Genomic DNA, 18,682 nt, shown 5'->3' with positions numbered 1-18,682 from the left:
AAAAACACAGGTTGATAGTGCGATCTCATTGACGTCAGTGGGGATCTGAGCTGCATTGAATGCAAACAAGCTATCACAATATCTCCAAGTTATTCCCTTTATTTCTGATTCCCTGAGGTGGATGTTGTTGCATATGCAGCCAAACTAGCACCATCCAAGCACAAGAGATATCAGCAGGTTGAGGGGAGCATTAAAGTTTGCTAAAGTACAAAAACCTAAGGGAGGGACTCTCTGAAACAGCCCACAGAATGCTGGGAGGGGGATTGGGCAGAAACCTGGGTAGGAGATAGGGATGTGAAGGCCTGAAGAAAATGGGCAGAAATGGGGGGAAACCTAGATAATTGTTCAATCTTTTATCCTCGGCCTTCAAATCTTTCATGGAAGAGGATGGAATGAAGTATTGCAGAAGAGGGCATGGCTGGCTGGAAAACTGAACAGAGGACTCCACACTACAACATTTAGTCCTGCTTGACTATCTGAATAGCGACCTAGTGTTGTCCTTATACCATTGTTCTTCCATCAGTGCTGCTCTTCCATCGCTTTCCAGCTCTTTGCCCTGATTACCAGACTCAGCTCGGAAATCAAGCTGTAAGAGGTTTGCTCTTCTAAGCCAGAATCCCATACTCACAAAGGCCCAGGGCAAGGAAGAGGTTTGTTGACTTACCTGCAATTTTTTTGAAACTAGAATGGAAAAGATGGGTGCTCAGAAAGACAGCAGCCAGTGCCTTACGGGGTCTTCGCTGCGAGATCACATTCACCCGGTGCTATACCAGCTGCACTGGCTCCCGGTGGAGTACAGGATCAGGTTTAAGGTGCTGGTTTTAACCTTTAAAGCCCTATATGGCCTAGGACCCTCGTACCTACGGGACCGCCTCTCCTGGTATGCCCCACAGAGAAACCTACGGTCTTCAAATAAAAACCTCTTGAAGGTCCCAGGCCACAGAGAAGTTAGGCTGGCCTCAACTAGAGCCAGGGCTTTTTCGGCTGTGGCTCCGATCTGGTGGAACACTCTGTCACAAGAGACCAGGGCCCTGCGGGACTTGACATCCTTCCGCAGGGCCTGCAAGACAGAGCTGTTCCACCAGGCCTTTGGCCAGGGCACAGCCTGACTCCCTCCCTCGGCAATCTTCGCAGAGCTCTGGCCCATTTTTATAATGAATGATTTTAGAATGTTGTTTATGTTGTACTTTTGTACTGTTTTATTGTTGTTAGCCGCCCTGAGCCCGGCTTCGGCTGGGGAGGGCGGGATATAAATAAAATTTATTATTATTATTATTATTATTATTAATCAGCTGATCAACAGTGCTTGCAAGGGCACAGCCCAGCAAAGCTACGTCTTCATGCCCCACACCTGACAGCAAATATGACATCAGATGTGTGACAGCCCAGAAGGCCAAATAATGAGATCTAGTAGCCTCATTAGGCCTGCAGGCCAGAGGTTTTCCACCACTGCTGTATACACTGCATTGTATGAACACACAAAACCACCTCCCTGTGGTGCTAACTGGAAGTTAGCACTCAGCACAAGCTGATTGAAAGCTGCAACTGCTGCAGATCACAATGTGGAGAGGGGGTTGGGTGAAATTTGAACCTGGGTGTCCCATCTTCAAAGCCAACTCTCTCCAAATGACTTGGAGGTTGCTCCTTCCCTCCATCTGTTATTCTATGCCTGTAATTTTTGTTTTCCTCTCCTCTCCTCCCCTACCCCACAAAAATATTCAGGAAAATACACACACACACACACAGTTTTTACGATCTACGTGTAGGGTGGAAAGTTCTGGGTGCACCTGTTGATCTAGTTTTAATATTGTTTAATGTTATTTTTATTCAATATTGTTATTTGAATAATATAGGCCTAGCCCTTGCTCCTGCCAGTTCTCCTCCCTTGGCCTACAGTTTCCTTCGTTCACCAATATGAGCTAACCAATGTGTTTTGTTCAACATTAAGCAAGCTGAAATTTATCAGAAGAGACTATTGGACAATTTTCCCTCCCTCCCATGAATTCTTAGTAATGCACCACACACACACAGCAGCCATAACTGGGGGGGGGGGGGGAATCATGGCAAGGCATTTTGCTTACTTCCTTCTCATATTTCCTTCCATAAAGAACTTCATCTTCACAGCACTCCAATGTTTAGGAGAGAAACAAGGCTCATTTCAGGGCCATCCCAAGACATTTCACTACCACAGGTGAATGACAAGATGGTGCCTCCTCTCATTCCATGTACAAAAAACTGACCAGTCAGCCAAATCTGATTTCAGCACTGGCAGTGGTTCAGCATCAGGGCTGGTCCACCCATTAGGCTCATTACCTCAGGTGATGGGCTGCAGAGAGGTGACAGACCTGGACCCGTGAAGAGTGCACCACTCACTGATTCCTGTGTTTGTCACCTGCGTGCTGCCTGGAAAGAACAGGACCGCTGCTGCCACTGCCTGCTCCTCTCTGGACTCCTTTTTCCCCCCCGCTGCCACCTTCCAGGGCTTCCCTGAGCCACCTCAGGTGGTGGTGGTGCGTGGATCAGGCCAATGGCCCACCTAGTCTAGGGTTCTGTTCTCACACTAAATGCTGTAGTGTGCAGTCCTCTGTTTGCCCTTCCAGCCTGTGGGAAACCAGTAAGCTGGACATGAACTCAACCGCACCCTGCCATGTGAGATACACATTGATATAGGATGACTATGATTTAAAAGTAATACATTATATCTCCCCATAGTGGGGAGAATTGTGAATTGGACAGTGCACTGTCCAAGTGCTGTTGATGGGCAACTTCAAGACTTCTCTTGCCCTCCCTTCTCAGGGTTCTTTTCCTTTTGTTTAAACTGGACTTGGGTCCCATCAGCACTATGCATTTAAACCAGTGGCATACAACTATAAACAGTCATGGCTTCCTGCAAAGAATCCTGGGGACTGTAGTTTGTTATGGGAGATGAGAGTTGTAAGAAGACTCCATATTCTCTCAACATAACTGCAATTCCCAGAGTGGTTTAACCATCAATCTCCCTTCCTAGGGAATTCTGGGAATTGTAGCTGTCTGAGGATAATAGGGGTTCCCTAAAAACTCTCAGCAGTCTTAAAAAACTTCTGTTCCCAGGATTCTTTGGGGGAAGCCATGATTTTTAATGGGGTATAACAGTGCTTTAAATGTATGGTGCTGATGTGGATCTTGGGTGGACAACCCTACTCATAATCTCTACTACAGTGTTTCCCAAACGTTTTTGGGCAACGGCACACCTGCTTACCGGAAAAAAATCTCGCGGCACACCACCATTAAAGCCCCGCCCCGTGACGTCAGCGCGCAGCGTCACGCGGGGGGGGGGGGACGCACAAAAGTGAACGTTTTTTCCCTTCCCCTTGCCGGGGTGGGAGGAGGCAGCAGAGCGAGGGCAGCTGAGGCGGCGGCGGCGATAGCGGGCGGAGGAGGAGCCGTCGCCGGGAGTTGCTGCTGCTGCTGTTGCTGCTGCTGCCCGGACATGCCGGCCTCCTCCTCCTCCGCTGTCTCGCGCTCCTCCCTTTTGCGCGAGCTGCCCCGCCGCTCGGCACCACCACCGCGGAGCCGCCCCCGGCTCGACGCGGATCCTCGCCGCCGCCGCCGCCTCTCGCCGCCCGACTCGCCCGCCTCCCTCCCACGGCACACCAGCCGGTGTCTCACGGCACAGTAGTGTGCCGCGGCACACCGGTTGGGAAACACTGCTCTACTAGTCATATGGGCCTCCTTTTCTTTCATTTTCTTCACTCTAAAATATACCGTATTTTTCGCCCTATAGGACGCACTTTTTCCCCTCCAAAAATGAAGGGGAAATCTGTGTGCGTCCTATGGGGCGAATACAGGCTTTTGCTTAAGCTTGGAGAGCGAGAGGGGTCGGTGCGCACCGACCCCTCTCGCTCTCCAGGCTTCAGGAAGCTATCAGCAAGCCTGGGGAGCCCGCAGGAGTTCCCGCAGGGCTCCCTAGGCTGCGGATAGCAGCCTGCCACCTGGCCTGCAAGGCGCCCTGAAGCAGAGCGCTCCGCGCGCTGGGCAGGCATCCACAGCCTGGGGAGCCCTGCGGGAGTTCCTGCAGGGCTCCCTAGGCTGCGGATAGCAGCCTGCCGCCCGGCCCGCAGGGTGCCCTGAAGCAGAGCGCCCCGCGCGCCGGGCAGACATCCGCAGCCTGGGGAGCCCTGCAGGAGTTCCCGCAGGGCTCCCTAGGCTGCGGATAGCAGCCTACTGCTCGGAGCACGAGGCGCACTGAAGCAGATCGCCCCACGCTTCGGGCAGATATCGGCCAGCCCCACAAGCTCAGGGGACAGCGGGGAGGCGCAGCGCCGCCATCCCGCTGTTCCCCGACCTGGTTTGGTTTCCCCGAACTGGTTTTTTTTGGGGGGGAAATAAAGGAAAAACAATTTTCCTTTATTTCCCCCCCCAAAAAAAAACTAGGTGTGTCCTATGGGACGGAGCGTCCTATGGGACGAAAAATACGGTAGTGCATCACAAGAAGCCGAGACAAAATAAGGTGCACTGTGCAAACATTTCCACTAGAGGCTCTAGTGTCACAGAAACATTTCTTCCCAAACCAAACACTGCCCAAGTCAGCTATTTTAAACATGTTTGAAAGGAAACAGCTGAGAGGAAAAACAGAGAGTCTGCAAAAATCAGCCGGGGATTCCCACCCCCACCCCCACCCCCACCCCACAAAACACACACACACAAAGGGCCACATGAATCCAGTATCTGCTTGTTTGTCACACTGGAAATTATTTGGATTACATTTTTGTTAAAATGGTATCACTCTTTGGAGGAAAGCTTGTATTCTGAACCAAAGCTGCCGCATCTAAGTAGGTACACATATTTAACATATATTATTAGGCAAGTCAGACCAGTCCAGGCCAATAACCATGTATCACAATGAATACTGCCACTGGCTCAGGAGAATGGGAAAGCCCAGTCATCAGGGAGACGGCCACTGCTATCTACAACTTACAGCTACCACTTAAGGCCACCACCTCACTCTGCCTAATGGTAGGGCAACCCTGGGGGAACTCTTGTCCCAGTCTGATACCTGCAGGTATATATTTAATGCATAGACACTGAAGTTTGCTGGGTTTTTTAAGACTACAGGAAGCGACTATTTTAGGCGAGTCTGATATGAGTGCAACCACACACACACACATCACGCTAAACCCAGAAGTGACCCAAGAAGTCACAGGAACATCACAAAAAGGGGCAGAATGGGGCAGGATAAATTGGGAGTTGCCTGTACTTCTTTGACACAAATTATCCATTAAGTTAACTATGGCAGTACTCTGTCACAGAACCTATAATATTTTAAAGGTTCTCCTAGTCCAGATGGAATCCTATTGGCTCCTTGTATCACCTGACAATTGTTGGCCTAGTAGCAGCAGCAGCACATGGTGGACAAGTGTGTCAGGCTAGTCCTAATTCCTCTATGAAATTTCTTTAGGAAAATGATTTAAGAAAAATCTCAAATTGTGACAAAGTCATTGCCTAATAGGGAGAGGTATAAGTTCTGAAGATGTATTGTTCTCAGTAAATATTTCAGCAAACTTGGAAGTTTGTGGATATATGGGTAGGGTAACAAAAATGTTAATTCACTGCACTGGAACCAGTGTGTAGGTCATGGGCAGTCAACGGGGTGCTCTCCAGATGTTGGACTACAATTCCCATCATCCCTAACCACTGGCCATGCTGCCTGTGGCTGATGGAAGTTGGAGTCCAACAACATCTGGAGGCACCACATTTGTTATCTCTGACCTAGGCAGAATAGGGCAGTGAGGCAGGAACACAGCACTGGGGCCACACACACGGGCCTAGGAAGAACCCTCCCTGACAAGAAACTTCATAGATCAGAAACAGTACATTCCACTCAGCATCTTTGCAAATTGTGAGCATAAAATTCTGACATTATCCTTCGCCTCCAGGTCTGGAACATCTGTTTGTTTCAATCTGTTACACTGTTCTCCCTTTCTTCAGGAAGCATTGCCATAACTTAACACTACATACTGCTTTTCTGTGGCTCCCCAAAGCACATTCTTAATAACACCTATTTGAGGTGAAATGAGATATTGCTGACAAGGCTCCCCAAGGAGTTAGATTTTGGTCTGCTTGAGCTCATACTTGTGATTTCATGCCATTTGGCTTTATTAGGTTTTCCCCTAATGGAAGGCATATCTGTTTACACTTATCCTGCTTGAATGAAGATGAGCTGCCTAAGCGGTAGTTGTTTTCACACCTGTTTCCCTTTGCTATGGCCATGAAAGGTTAAAAATAGAACACAGAATGAAACTCATCGTGATACTTATTTACTAATGCTTTGTGTGCTCCCAGACAGGCACCTGATCCTGTATATGTATATAGTCGCAACTGAATAGATATCAGCTTGATGAAATGTAGCTACAGCTGCACTGTGTGTAAAGCCAGTGAGCAAACCTACACTTCTATGCTTCCTTTCAGCAAAAAATAAAATAAAATAATCCCATATTAACTGCTTATTACAATAGACAGAGATGCAAGGTGACAGTGACAGAGGTGTTGTGCCACCATCATGATGCAACAGCAAGCTTCTGGAACAATGCCAGAATATTATCCCAAGCAGAACTGATTATTACTACTTAAAATACTTAACTGAAGACAGGGAACCAGATATTACCTTAAAAGTGGCTAAATTCTGTGCTGCTGCTGCTATAAAATTAAGGAGATAAGCTCTGAATGACTCTAACAGCCAATGTCTTAATATGTTTTAAATTAGCGGTCAAGGTTTTAATTTATATATTTTAGCTGTTTTATATCTGAATTATTTATTGTGTATCAGCTCGCAGAGCTTACTTTTAATCTATTCATATTTATATGCTCTCTGTTGTTGTATATGTTTGCATTCTGGTCAGTGACCGAAATAAATTGATTGATTGATTGATTCATTCATTCATTCATTCATCATTACTATAGGGACATACATTCAATATTTATCACTCCAATCATGCAATGAACCCCAAGCAGATCTGATGACCACTACTTAAAATATCAAATAGAGGACATGTCTATGCTATAATTTGTAGCCAGCTCCTACCAGGCTGAAGCTTGTAAGCTGCACTCACAGTCTTCTTAATAATATATATTTTATTACAGGCACTCTTGACCACCTAGAGCTTCAAGCCTTCCACTTGCCACCTGGAGGGGGCCAAACCTGGAGACTTCAGGCTGGACCTGGAAGTCTGGCAACCCTGGAGTTGTGCATGCAGCATCCTGCAGATGAGGAACAATCCATGCAGAACACACCAGAGGGGTTAACAAAAGTGAGGTGTGCACTCAGCTTTCTTGTGTATCCTCATTACTGCCACAGGAAGCAGCTTATATTTTCCATTTGCACATTCTGATTGCTGCTGCATTAACCTTTGCTATCACTAATGTTTAACGGATATAATTTGGCTGCAAAATTAATTTCTGCAAATAAATGAGTTATTTTTAATATTCAACACACACTATGAACAAAAAGGGGGGAAAGATAAAAGAGGGAATTGGAAATAGCTGAGTTAAAATGTTATTTCAAGGCTTACATGCTGCGGTGTCACTTCCTCTCTCTTTAAGCCAGTGATAAAGCGAATGAGTCTCCTGACTCATATTTAATGGGTGCTCAAACTGCTGTGGATTACAAATGTGTAATCTTTTCAAATACAGGAATCATTGGTATTTGCAAAGTTGCTACTGTCGCCTACACAGCAGCAATAATTTTCATAACCAATACCATTTCACGTCCAGACTGGTGGCGTCAGCAGATATAGCAGCACTAAACTGTCCTTTGAAAGTCGCTAACGCTTTAAAAAGCAAAGTACACTATGGCAGCAATTTCTGCCTATCCTGGAAAATTTGCAACCTTTGGCCAGTCTGAGTAACACTGTACTGACAGACACAAGCCCATGTACATCAGTGATACTTCCTTTACGATGGAAAATCTAAAAGCTTCAATAATTTCAGGTTGTTTGTCTCCTGGAGATATTAACAGAAAGAACCTTGTGGTTTCATATTTTTTTAAAAAAAATCTGGTTATCTGGTTGTTACTTTTGCTAAATTATTCCTGGCTTCCATTTCCACAAACAAGCAGACTTGACCCCATCTACCAGTTTCATCAGATACCTTTTCCTTTTCCTGGTAAGATAGCCTTACCATTACTGCAATGCGGATTTGTCATTTTTATAATATTTTGCATCAATTGGAGGGGGAAATGCTTACACTTTACCTCTCAAATGAACTGCTTTCTCATCACATACAAGTAGTTTGCTAAATGTTGGATTGTAAGACTCCACATGGTGGGACACATGCCCTACTTTCATGTTGGAATTTATAACTCTCTGTTTGATTAAAATATGTGTCCTTTAAAAAAGTCACCTACCTAATACTAAAGTCTTCTTTTCTTAACATGGCCTTTTGATTTACCCTATTGCCACATGGCTCCCTCATGCAGGAAAAGTACTACGTGCAGACAAGGTCTGTCAAATGGCATGCCTCACTATTTTTCAAAACCTCCAATCAAGCAGCTGAGTGCAAGTGGTCTAATATTAGCCTGTAAGCACCATAATAATCAACTCACTGACGTCTACTAGGTCTAGCATAAGGTTCTTCCCAGATTAGTTGAAAGGACACTTGAACATCTAATGGGTTCAGAATGTACTAAAACAAATGGGTCTAAACTTCCATTAATAAATGTAAAGTGGAGATTAACAGAAGACATATAATCAGAGATGGAAAATTCTGGACAGTCTCACTTAGAACAGTAAGGGATTAAAATGAGAACTGAATAAATGTGAAAGGTTTTAAAGTGGAAAGTTAATTTGCTCCATAATTAGTCAAGTTGGGACCAGGAATTAATTGGATCCATGACAAGGTCTAAACACTGAATAGCTAGATATTTTTAAATCTACCTACATTGTATTTTCAGTTTCTCAGCATTCAATCACACTTCAGTGTAAACAAAAAACAGAACCCATGTGGCTCTATGCAGATGGGAACAAGTGGGATACTCTGGCTATGTACACATTGGGAGCTGAAAATGCAGCGAGGTTGTTCTCACCCACACCAGTTGCATTTCAAGTCACACTTGGACATTGTTGTACACACTAGAGAGGAAGTGGGGGTGCCTTCATCATCCAATGTGCATTCCCCATTCAGTTTTCCTGCCCCTGCAACCCCACACAAACTCTCATCCACCTATGCGTGCACTGTTATCTGTACATGTGCAGTGGCTGTCTCAAACATAGACCCTCAGCTCAACTGTGAAGTGACTGTGGCTTCAGATTTTCTTTTGGTTTGAAACATCGAACAGAAGTATTTCTCAATAAACTACAGGATAGTTCCACATCATGGCTGATGTTGTGCATACAAGGATTCAAAAAATCAGTGATGATAACACACTAGAGCCAGAGTAGAAGTTACTATGTACACAGCCTCCATGGCATAGCCCCCACATCAGTGATGTCCTCAAGTGCTCTCATTTCCATTCTCTGATCAAAATTTGCTATTCACTCATACAGGAAAAAGTAAAGGGGACACTTGTGGTAAGGGCAAAAGCTAGGCTCCACAAGCTTATCTCCATCCACGACACTGAGTGGCCTGCTCTACAATGACATGGATCCAGCAAGGAGTGCAACGTGTCTTTGTGCAGAGTTGACATGGTCAGGATCCCATTGAGCACATGAATCCTCCTCCTAGAAATACTGTACCCACCAGGTAGACAGGTTGCAAGTATATTACATGAGTTTCTAATTTTGCATCCCACTCTCCCAGCATTCTACCACACCAAGGAATGGAACCTATGGGAAGGCAATGCAGCTAGAGATTGGTTTGGTTCTCAGAGTTTCCCATTTAATTATATGGGAGAGAAAAAATGGGTTTCAATCAGTGAGACACACGGGGAGAAGATCTGTTCACATCCCCAAACATTAGGGTCATGAAAGGACAAGTTACCAGACTAATGTTGCCTTTTGGTGTTCCCTTTTACTTTCTTCCATATAAATGAATGACTGCTATCAACTCCTACAGGCATTATACGGAAAACTCAATATGAAAGCCACGTGGCACATTCAACTTCTGAAAAGCGTTCAAAAACTGAAGCAGTTACTTCTGGGTTTTCAGCGTTCAAAAACTGAAACGTTCGACTTCCTAGACGTTCAAAAACCAAGGTACTACTGTACTGTAAATAGTAGGTACAGGGGATTCAACCTAGATTGGGCCCCTGACTCCTGATTTGGATCTCTCCCACACACCTGACTTAGGATGGTCATGTATCCTCTGTTTAAAGGATTCATTTATTTGAAGGAAAGTCCAAACCAAGTTTGATTTAAACATAAAGAACCCTAAGAAGAAAGAGAAGGAGGGGCCTTGAAGTTGCCCATCAATTGTTACCAGATGGATAGCACAGTGAGCAAGCGTCCAGGTCATCTGGTTACAGTCTTCCCTGCTATATTTAAATTATAGAAATTCATTATATAATTCATTTTTCAGGTTGTGACCTGGGGGGGGGGGGGAATCTATCCTTGTTCTTTATGTTTGCATCAGCAGGGGCAGTCTACTGGTCCTTGCTGATAGACATATGCCACCAGTCTTCTCAATAGGATTTCCACACAGCCAGAGCCAGCCAAATGAAAATGCATTGCTCAGCACCAGTTGGTAAACATTGCACTCAATATTTCTGAAAAGCAGCCTTAAAGAGAAGTTTTATTTAAAAAGAGTGAGCCATAATGGATGTACAAAAACAGGTATGACGCATGTCTGGATAAGGGCAAGGAGTCATGTTTCCCTGCTAGGAAATGTGCTTAGCTTTTAAGACACTGTTTATAAATAACAACCTTGAGAAGTTCTAATACATAATGATGCCTTCATTTTGTTTGGCAGACTAACTTTTTGTTTGATGCATCCAATTTTTAAAAAATTTAAATCTAAGGTCATTAAAAAGTACAGGAAAGGGATGATATAAATTATCTGTCTTGACTGCTTTATAATAAAAGTCAGCAAACAAAGGTCAGATGCAGTAAGCTTTGATAATCACACTCTTCATGGGTTTCCTTAAAGTTCATTATTTTTAACATACCACTTCACAGGTTACGAAATCAAAATGAATTGTTACTCAGCAAGAGTGAATTGGTGCTTGTCCTATATAATCTTGTTGTGTTCTCTGAGAATCTCCTCTACTTTAAGGTCTTTAGGTGCATCATTTGAAATGTCAACTGACTGCGAAGGACTGACATTATCTGACTGTTACAGTTTTCTTGGTGCATTATACTTATTTAAGTATAGTCAAGCATGCTAGAAGCCTTTGCTAGGTGATGCTCTCGCCATCAAAATATGATAGAGAGGGAGAAAGATAGAGAATATCATGTCTTGCATCGGGCCAAACATTTTACTAGAGCAAACAACAATCTTAGAAGCTTCTAGAAAGGTAATTTATTTATTTGTTTTGTAAAATTTATGAACAACTTAAGAAAAAAACCCTCCAACTTATTACCCAAATAAACAATGTTTGAAAAAGCATGAAAAGCTTATTAACATAACCTATCAATACTGTCAAATAAGAAAAAAATAATACAATAAATATCCCCTTGTCAGTACTTCAGTGAGATAATCCAGACAATACACAACAGGGCAAAATCAAAATTAAGGGGCCAAAAATAGAAATAAAAATAAAGTTCAGCCACACTACTAGTGCCAGTCTTGCTAAACTCCAAAGCCACATCAGCCTGGCTAACTCAGAGAATGTGAGGCTCTCTCACCAGACTAAACAGTTCACAAGGTGGTCATGCTTGCATCAGTCTTCAGCCCATACACAGCTCATTGTACCCGACATTTGCCATATGGACAGGCAAGGGACCCATGTAGGCTGTGCATGGAAAATGATTTTTATAACTTTTTTCCTCCATTTGGACCTCTGGTAAAAATATTTAAATTTTAAATGCAGGTACACTGGGTATTAAAAAAGGTTTGTGGGTGTTCCAAATGGGTCAAGTAAACTGTTCCACAACCAGAGAAAAATGCAGAAGGCTGCCTCCTGTTTACAGAACATGAATGTTTGTTACTGCAAGTTTATTCTGGATGCAGACACATTTTTTACCATCTAGGCTTAGTGCAGTGGGGAAGCGATCCAAATACTGTACTCTGACTTCTAAGAAATATGAGAAGCAGGGAGGATGTTGTTCAGTGCCTCTGCCGCTAGAAATGACCTTTCCCCCACTAAACTTGAGCTGTGGAGGCAATGCAAAGTATCTCAGTGCTGCCACACACCAAATGGAAAGTCTTTGTTCACAGCTCCGTGAACTTTCCCCTACTAAACTTCACATTGAGATAAAATGTCTTCCGCATCCAGCAAGCTGAGAAAGCTGTTTAATTGTGCATTATAGGTCATCAATAGGGGAAAGCTGCATTAACAGCCTACAGCTCTAGTTTTTTTTTCATTTCACTGTATTTTAAAGTCTGTATGGAAAATTTTGCAGGGAGGTGAGGGTTACTGAACAGCTTCATGGCTTGGAAAAATTAAATATGTAACTCCGGTTGGAATGTTCTGAGGGCAGAATGGCTATGATCAAAGTCAGCAAAACAGGATTAGCAAATCTACAGATTCTTTCTTTCTTTCCAAGTTTTGGTTGACCATTACAAGGAAGGACATTTCTGAAAAACAACTTCAACCCTGTTGCCACCCCGATGTTTATACCCATTTGCAGAACAGCAGCCCATACCCTGCAGGCAGATTGAATAAACTTTAACCAAGCTAATCCAAACAGCTTTCTCTGCCAATATAATCATGTCAAAAAAAGCAGCTAATGTTAACTTATTTTTAAATTTTAATGGTTTGTTAAATCTCTTGATTAAAGCTGCAGTCCTTTGCCCATGTAAATTCAATGGGGCTTGATTCTGAGCAGCTAGGTATAGGATTGCACTGCTACAGCATGTTTACCTATTAAGCTCAATGGGATTTAGTGCCAGGTGGGTATAGGATTTCAGCCTTAGTGACTTTTGTTTTTGTCAACACTGCTGCTAGGGAGACAGAGCTTCAACAGCTGTCTGAGGATTCAAAAGGAGGAGAGTAAATTTAGAAAATGTTAGGAGTCAGTGGAAAAACAAGCACAGCGAAACAAATAGGTCTAGCAAGATAAGGCCGGTTAGTGATAAAGCCAGCAGAGAACTCTGAGAAAAAATGCCATTATGGCAACCCTTGCCCATGGGTTTAATAAGCATGCAGTTTTATTAAGTTCAACCACTTGCCTTTTGAACTTACACCTATTTTCTAAGAACACAGCTTAATGGTACTTAAGCCCTTATTTTCTTCCAGCTGCCCCTATTTACCAGGACCACTGAGCCACCCGCGTCCCTATAATCGCCTTTGCCTGGACTTAACTGTCTAGGGGTCATTTACCTTTACAGTACCTTTTATTTACCAATAACATTTCTCATTTCTTGACTTTAATCAATCACTGACACTTCTTTCCCCTTTTGTGAATGCCTTGTTAAAAATTCTGCGAGGGTGAATGTCTCAGGTTGTCATTCTGCAGTGTTCATCTTCTTTTCCAAGCTCTCTATAAAATATTGTTTCTTGTGCATTGTAAATGAATGCAGCATACAGCTCACGAGAAGAGGTTGCAGCCTTATGTAACAGGGGCAGGGAACTGGCTTCCTTGATGATTCTTACTATGGGAAAGTACAGTTAACCTGTATGCCCTTATTTTTATCTGTGGGTGCTTACAGATGGGTGATTATTGTGGGATGTGTGCTAATTGTGCAGGAAGTACACACAACACCATTGGCATGAAAATGCCAGTCCATATTTTTCCCCAATTTAATTCCATTTACTATTTCAAAGAAAAATCTGGAAAGTTAAAAGAACCTGTTGCCACCAACCTGTTTTGTATATCTAAATGACCCATTTACAATATTAAGCTACCATCTTAGGCAGCCTGTGTAATATTTGGTGAGCATATATGTAAATCAGCAAGCAAGTGTTCTTAGGACTGCAGCTGTAATACCAAAGCTTGCATTACACTTGGCCTTTATTCACAAATTAATTTGATTAGGAGCTCAGGCAGAGGGCCTTCTTGGTAGTGGTGCCTGCCCTGTGGAACGCCCTCCCAGCAGATGTCAAGGCAATAAGCAACTATTTTACTTTTAAAAGACAAGTGAAGGCGGCCCTGTTTAGGGAAGTTTTTAATGTTTGATGCTTTATTGTTTTTAATATTCGGTTGGAAGCCGCCCAGAGTGGCCAGGGAAACCCAGCCAGATGGGCGGGGTATAAATAATTTATTATTATTATTATTATTATTATTATTATTATTATTATTATTATTATTCCTTGCTGAAAGGATCAGCTCCTTTAGTAATTGGCTTACTGGTGTGTTCTATGATTTTTCTTTGCCTTCATTCAGAGGGAATTCAGTGCTTGATATACAGTACCGGTATATTATATGTACAAATATCTCAGGTGGCACTTGGGCCTGGAAAAACTCCAGTTTTTCTGCTGACCTTTGGGCATCAGAATGGGAGTATTTTGAACCTCATGCAGGGGAGGGTTGCCCTCTGCAAGGAAGCAGAGCAAAACAAAAAACCCCAACCCCAATGGCCTTGCAGAGAAGAAGCATTAGCATTCAGACTAGCTGGATACATAAAGAAAGGAGAGGGAAATCAGTATGAGGGGTGGGACCTTGAGAAATACAGCTAGAATTGGAGCAACTTCCACCTCATCATCAAACTGATTCTTCACAAGTCTACACAGCAGGTTCACTTTCTGAACACCACTGTGCAACTATTCAATTGGCATATAAACACTGTCTTATTATGCCAGATACCAACAAACTACTATATTTACCATGAAGAGCGTATCACATGATCTATTGTCAACTAAACATCAAACGTAGCCACATTTTCTCCAGACCTTCAGACAAGGACAAACTCCTATAGGATTTACACCAGCCACTTAAAACTGCAATGTTCACCTGGGAGAGTGAAGAAACAGATTAAGAAGTCAAAGTAGGTAACCATGACTGACCTACTAAAGGACATGTCTAGAGAGAAACCAAACTACTGGCTGCCACCCAAAGTTCCCAGCTAAAGCTTCTCCAGCATGCCATTCAGGATACATAGCCTATCCTGGAATACAATCCATTAAGCCTTTGCACCCGCAGGTGCTGGGTTGGCAACCCCTGGCTTACAGGATTGTGGTGCAGGTCTGCAAAACCTCTTCACTCCATGATATAAATCAGGGGTTGCTGACCAGTTTTATGCCCACTGGCACACTTGGATTTTTGAGGAAGTGCTGTGTGTGCTAGTTCAATGGTCACTTCTTACCCCTCTCCCTCATACTATCCCACAAAGATACAAGAAGTGATAAAGCACATGCACACACACATATTGCTGTTGCAAGAGAACAGCAGAATTAATACTGAAAAGGACATAGAGCTGAAAGAGGAAGTGGAAAAGAGTGATTGTTTTACATGTGCTTTTCAAGAGAGAAAATCACCCTTGCCATCTCATGATCAGGATGTGAGTTTGTGTGTGTGTTCAGACACTTTGTAGAAGTCAGATGAAGATTTCAAGGGTGCCACTGCATCCCTGAGGACTACATGGGTGTGTGTTTTTCAAATAACGTGCATATTCCAAGTGGATTCTTGTGTTACAGAAAAAACAGCGGAAGAGAAACAACAGAGTGTATATTCAGGGTGTATTTTTTTTAATCCATGCCCCTCCTCTGTTTGTTTGCTTTAATATCCAGCCTGAATAAAACTCCTGGGGAACTCTTCAGCTTGCTCACTATCTGGTGAAGTGTTGGAGAGCCAACATGGTGTAGAGATTAAACTGTAGGACTCGGATGGACCTACCAGGGGTGCCAACTTGAATAAAATATCGTGGGGGCCTTGGTAAACCCTGCCCCCAGTGCCGGATTTATGTATAGTCTAAGTAGACTGAAGCCTCTAAATCGAGGAGGCCTCCCCAGCCCCCCAGCGGGCAGTCTCCCCTCTCCCAAAATTGCAAACCCAAGACTTTATCCAAGAGCAGGGCAACTCGGGCCCAGCAACGATGAGACTCAGGGCCAGCCAGTGGGGCCCAATTTGAAACTGTAGGGCCCAACTTGAAAAAAAATTGTGGGGCCCTAGTTCACAGCCAAAATATGCAGAATCTTAAGAGATATAAATCCATGTGCTAGGTCATTTTCACAAGGTCAGCAAAGCCCTTCAGAAATCAGACCTGTTATTGAGTTCTTGTGCAAGTTTGTACAGTTCACTTCTGGATTTTATAAAGAGAAGATTTTGATGAGCTTGAGAAACAAGCAAAAGCCAAATGTTAACTACAAAACAAGGAGACAAAGAGTGAGGAAACAGCAAAAAAAAAAAAAAAAATGACAGAAGTGCACCTGATGCCTTAGATGCACTTTCTCCAAGAGATAAGTTTAGGATAAAATTATTTTATCCTTCAAGTGCATCCTAAGATGCACTTGAAGCCAATTTAAAAAGAAGTACTGCGTACAGTGATGTTGCACAGTTGTTGTTCCATTCTTGCTTTTCTGATAGCATCTAAGCAAGAAATTCAGCAAGGAGTTGAACTGTTGATGAAAGCACACCCAGAAGATACTGACCTGAAACTTATTGATGAACTTTTGCACTTTCACTTGTGCGTGAGAAAAGCCATAGGCATTCTCTGTCTCATACAGACCTTTATCAAATTATATAAAAAGAAAAAATTCAGATGGCCTTTCCTAATGTGGAAGCAATATTTCTTAGCTTTACGGTCACTAACTGCTCGGAGAGAGGAGTTTTTCAAGACTCAAAAGAATTAAAAATGAATTAAGGGCCACAATGTTTCAAGAGAGGTTGTCCACACTGAGCATTCTTTACACTGAAAGTGACAAACTTAGATAAACAAATTTTGATGAAGTTTTCTGATGTCCTTTAGAGGAGAAATTGTGAATTGCAGATTTTTTTTTAAAGTAATATTTATTAGAATTTCGAATAATACAAAAGACAAAAAGAAAAGAAAAAAGAAAAAAAAGAATTCATCCTTTACAGTCTAATTTTCAATAACCTTTTTCCGCAACTTCCCCTCACCTCCCCTTCTTGTATTCCAAATTCAAATATTTATCCAACAAGTTCTTATCTCTAATTTCTTAACCTTACTTTGTTACTTTGTTTATTTATATTTAATTTTTACCCTTAATTCATTATTGTATTTAATTCAGTTTATATACCAACTTTTAACTTATGTACCTTAATCTTTTATAAAAATCTTTTTCTAAGGTTGACCCAGTTTCCCTTCCACAAATTCCCCATTCTTATACAGATAACAGCATAAAATTAAACACCGAGTAGAAAAAATCAAGCCCCCTTTGGATTTCCAAACCCCACCCTCCCTTCCCCGGTTTCAATCCCAAAACCATAGTCCATTAGTCCATCCATTATTAGCCTGGCAACCTCACGTCTGAGGCTCTTAAGTCTCTCTCAGTCCCTTTCTGCCGGCTTCTTTGAAAGTCCCTTGTGATTAACACCCAGTCTCGGGGGGGCACTCTCTCTATAATGTCCATATTCCTTCCAGCCAGGCCTCCTTGTTTAAAGGTGGAGCTCAAGTCCTGTTTCTTAGATCCAAATGTCCCAAAAGCTCCAGCTTCCACCTTGATCAATTTAATAGCCCCTAGGTCTTCAGATCCCCACAAAGGAAGATCCTTCCAAGTTGGTTCAAACCAAATTTCCCTCTTCCAATCCTTGTTTTCTTTTGCAGCCATCTTGGCAGGCCTCCGGCTCTCATTCGCCTTCTGTAACATTTCAGCCCCTCCTTTCTGCTCCTCCTGTTCAGCATATATCTCTTCCACCTCTTCAGTTTCTAGTTTCTTTTCTTGTCCAGCTGCCTGGGTTTTGTACGTCAAGTCCTTTTCCATCTCCATAGATATATTTGCTGTTGACTTCAATTTTGTAGGGCTTGTAGACAAAACATGACCTTGCTCATACATCTTTTGCAGCTTTCCCATGAGAAAAACAACCTCATCCAAGTCAGCCAGTATTTTCCGACCTATTTCCATTATTGTAATGTCCGTGAACCCCCTCTAGAGGGATTCTGGTTATTTAGTATTCCTTTCACTTCCAGTCCAAAAGTCCGGTTAATTTGTTTCAGTCTTTCTTTATTTTCAACAACTTGTAACAATAAAGCCGGCTAAACCAATGCTTTCTGTTTTTCCGACTTTGACAGCTAATTTGACAGCTGTCAAAACCTTCTGTAACTCCTCAGCAGGCTCCTCTCGCAGATCACCTCCGGTCCCAGGAAGGGTGGCACTTGATCAAAAAATAAGCTCTTATCCTCCAGCACAGTAACTTATACTTTTAAATCCGTGGAATTAATAATTTTTATCCGAAAAGGAAAGAAAAAAGACTCTTCTCTCAACCTTAGTTGTCAAATCCTTGCTTTGAAATGTTTACAATGGGGGGGAGACGGACTTCCTCTTTGCACCTCCCCCGCTCGTGCCAAATCCACAAAAAAGGAAAAGTTTTAGTCCAATTTCCAAATTACTCACGGGTTGTTGTTCTTGGTTTTTAGTCCAGATTTTTAAAGGAAGAAGTCAGCGCTCTCCGACGAATGGCATGCGGCTTCACTCGGCAGGGGAAGCAGTAGACTCACAGCACCACGCCACTCCCCGCCCCCCGTTCCGTAGCCTTTAAAAAGGCTCCTTCACGGG

The 18,682-nt window shown here is 43.0% G+C and overlaps 1 protein-coding gene across 4 annotated transcripts in view; it reads right to left on the bottom strand.

Annotated features, from left to right (window-relative positions):
* DYNC1I1 (dynein cytoplasmic 1 intermediate chain 1) overlaps positions 1 to 18,682 on the bottom strand; it is a 231,916-nt gene that overhangs the window by 209,072 nt on the left and 4,162 nt on the right. For 2 of the 4 annotated variants that reach the window (XM_083469062.1, XM_083469066.1), the window contains one exon: positions 14,834 to 14,960. The exons of 1 other annotated variant lie outside the window; for it this stretch is intronic. In XM_083469062.1, the coding sequence (XP_083325188.1) occupies positions 14,834 to 14,836 (3 nt within the window). In that variant the 5' untranslated portion in view covers positions 14,837 to 14,960. Of the gene's footprint in view, positions 1 to 14,833; positions 15,873 to 18,682 lie in introns of those variants that run through there. One more of the 4 variants, XM_083469063.1, reaches the window with a different exon arrangement.

The sequence above is a fragment of the Podarcis liolepis genome, assembly GCF_965112155.1.
Source record: "Podarcis liolepis genome assembly, chromosome: 12".
NCBI lineage: Eukaryota > Metazoa > Chordata > Lepidosauria > Squamata > Lacertidae > Podarcis > Podarcis liolepis.
Note: the sequence above shows the minus strand (reverse complement) of the source record. Positions and strands in the feature narration are given on the sequence as shown.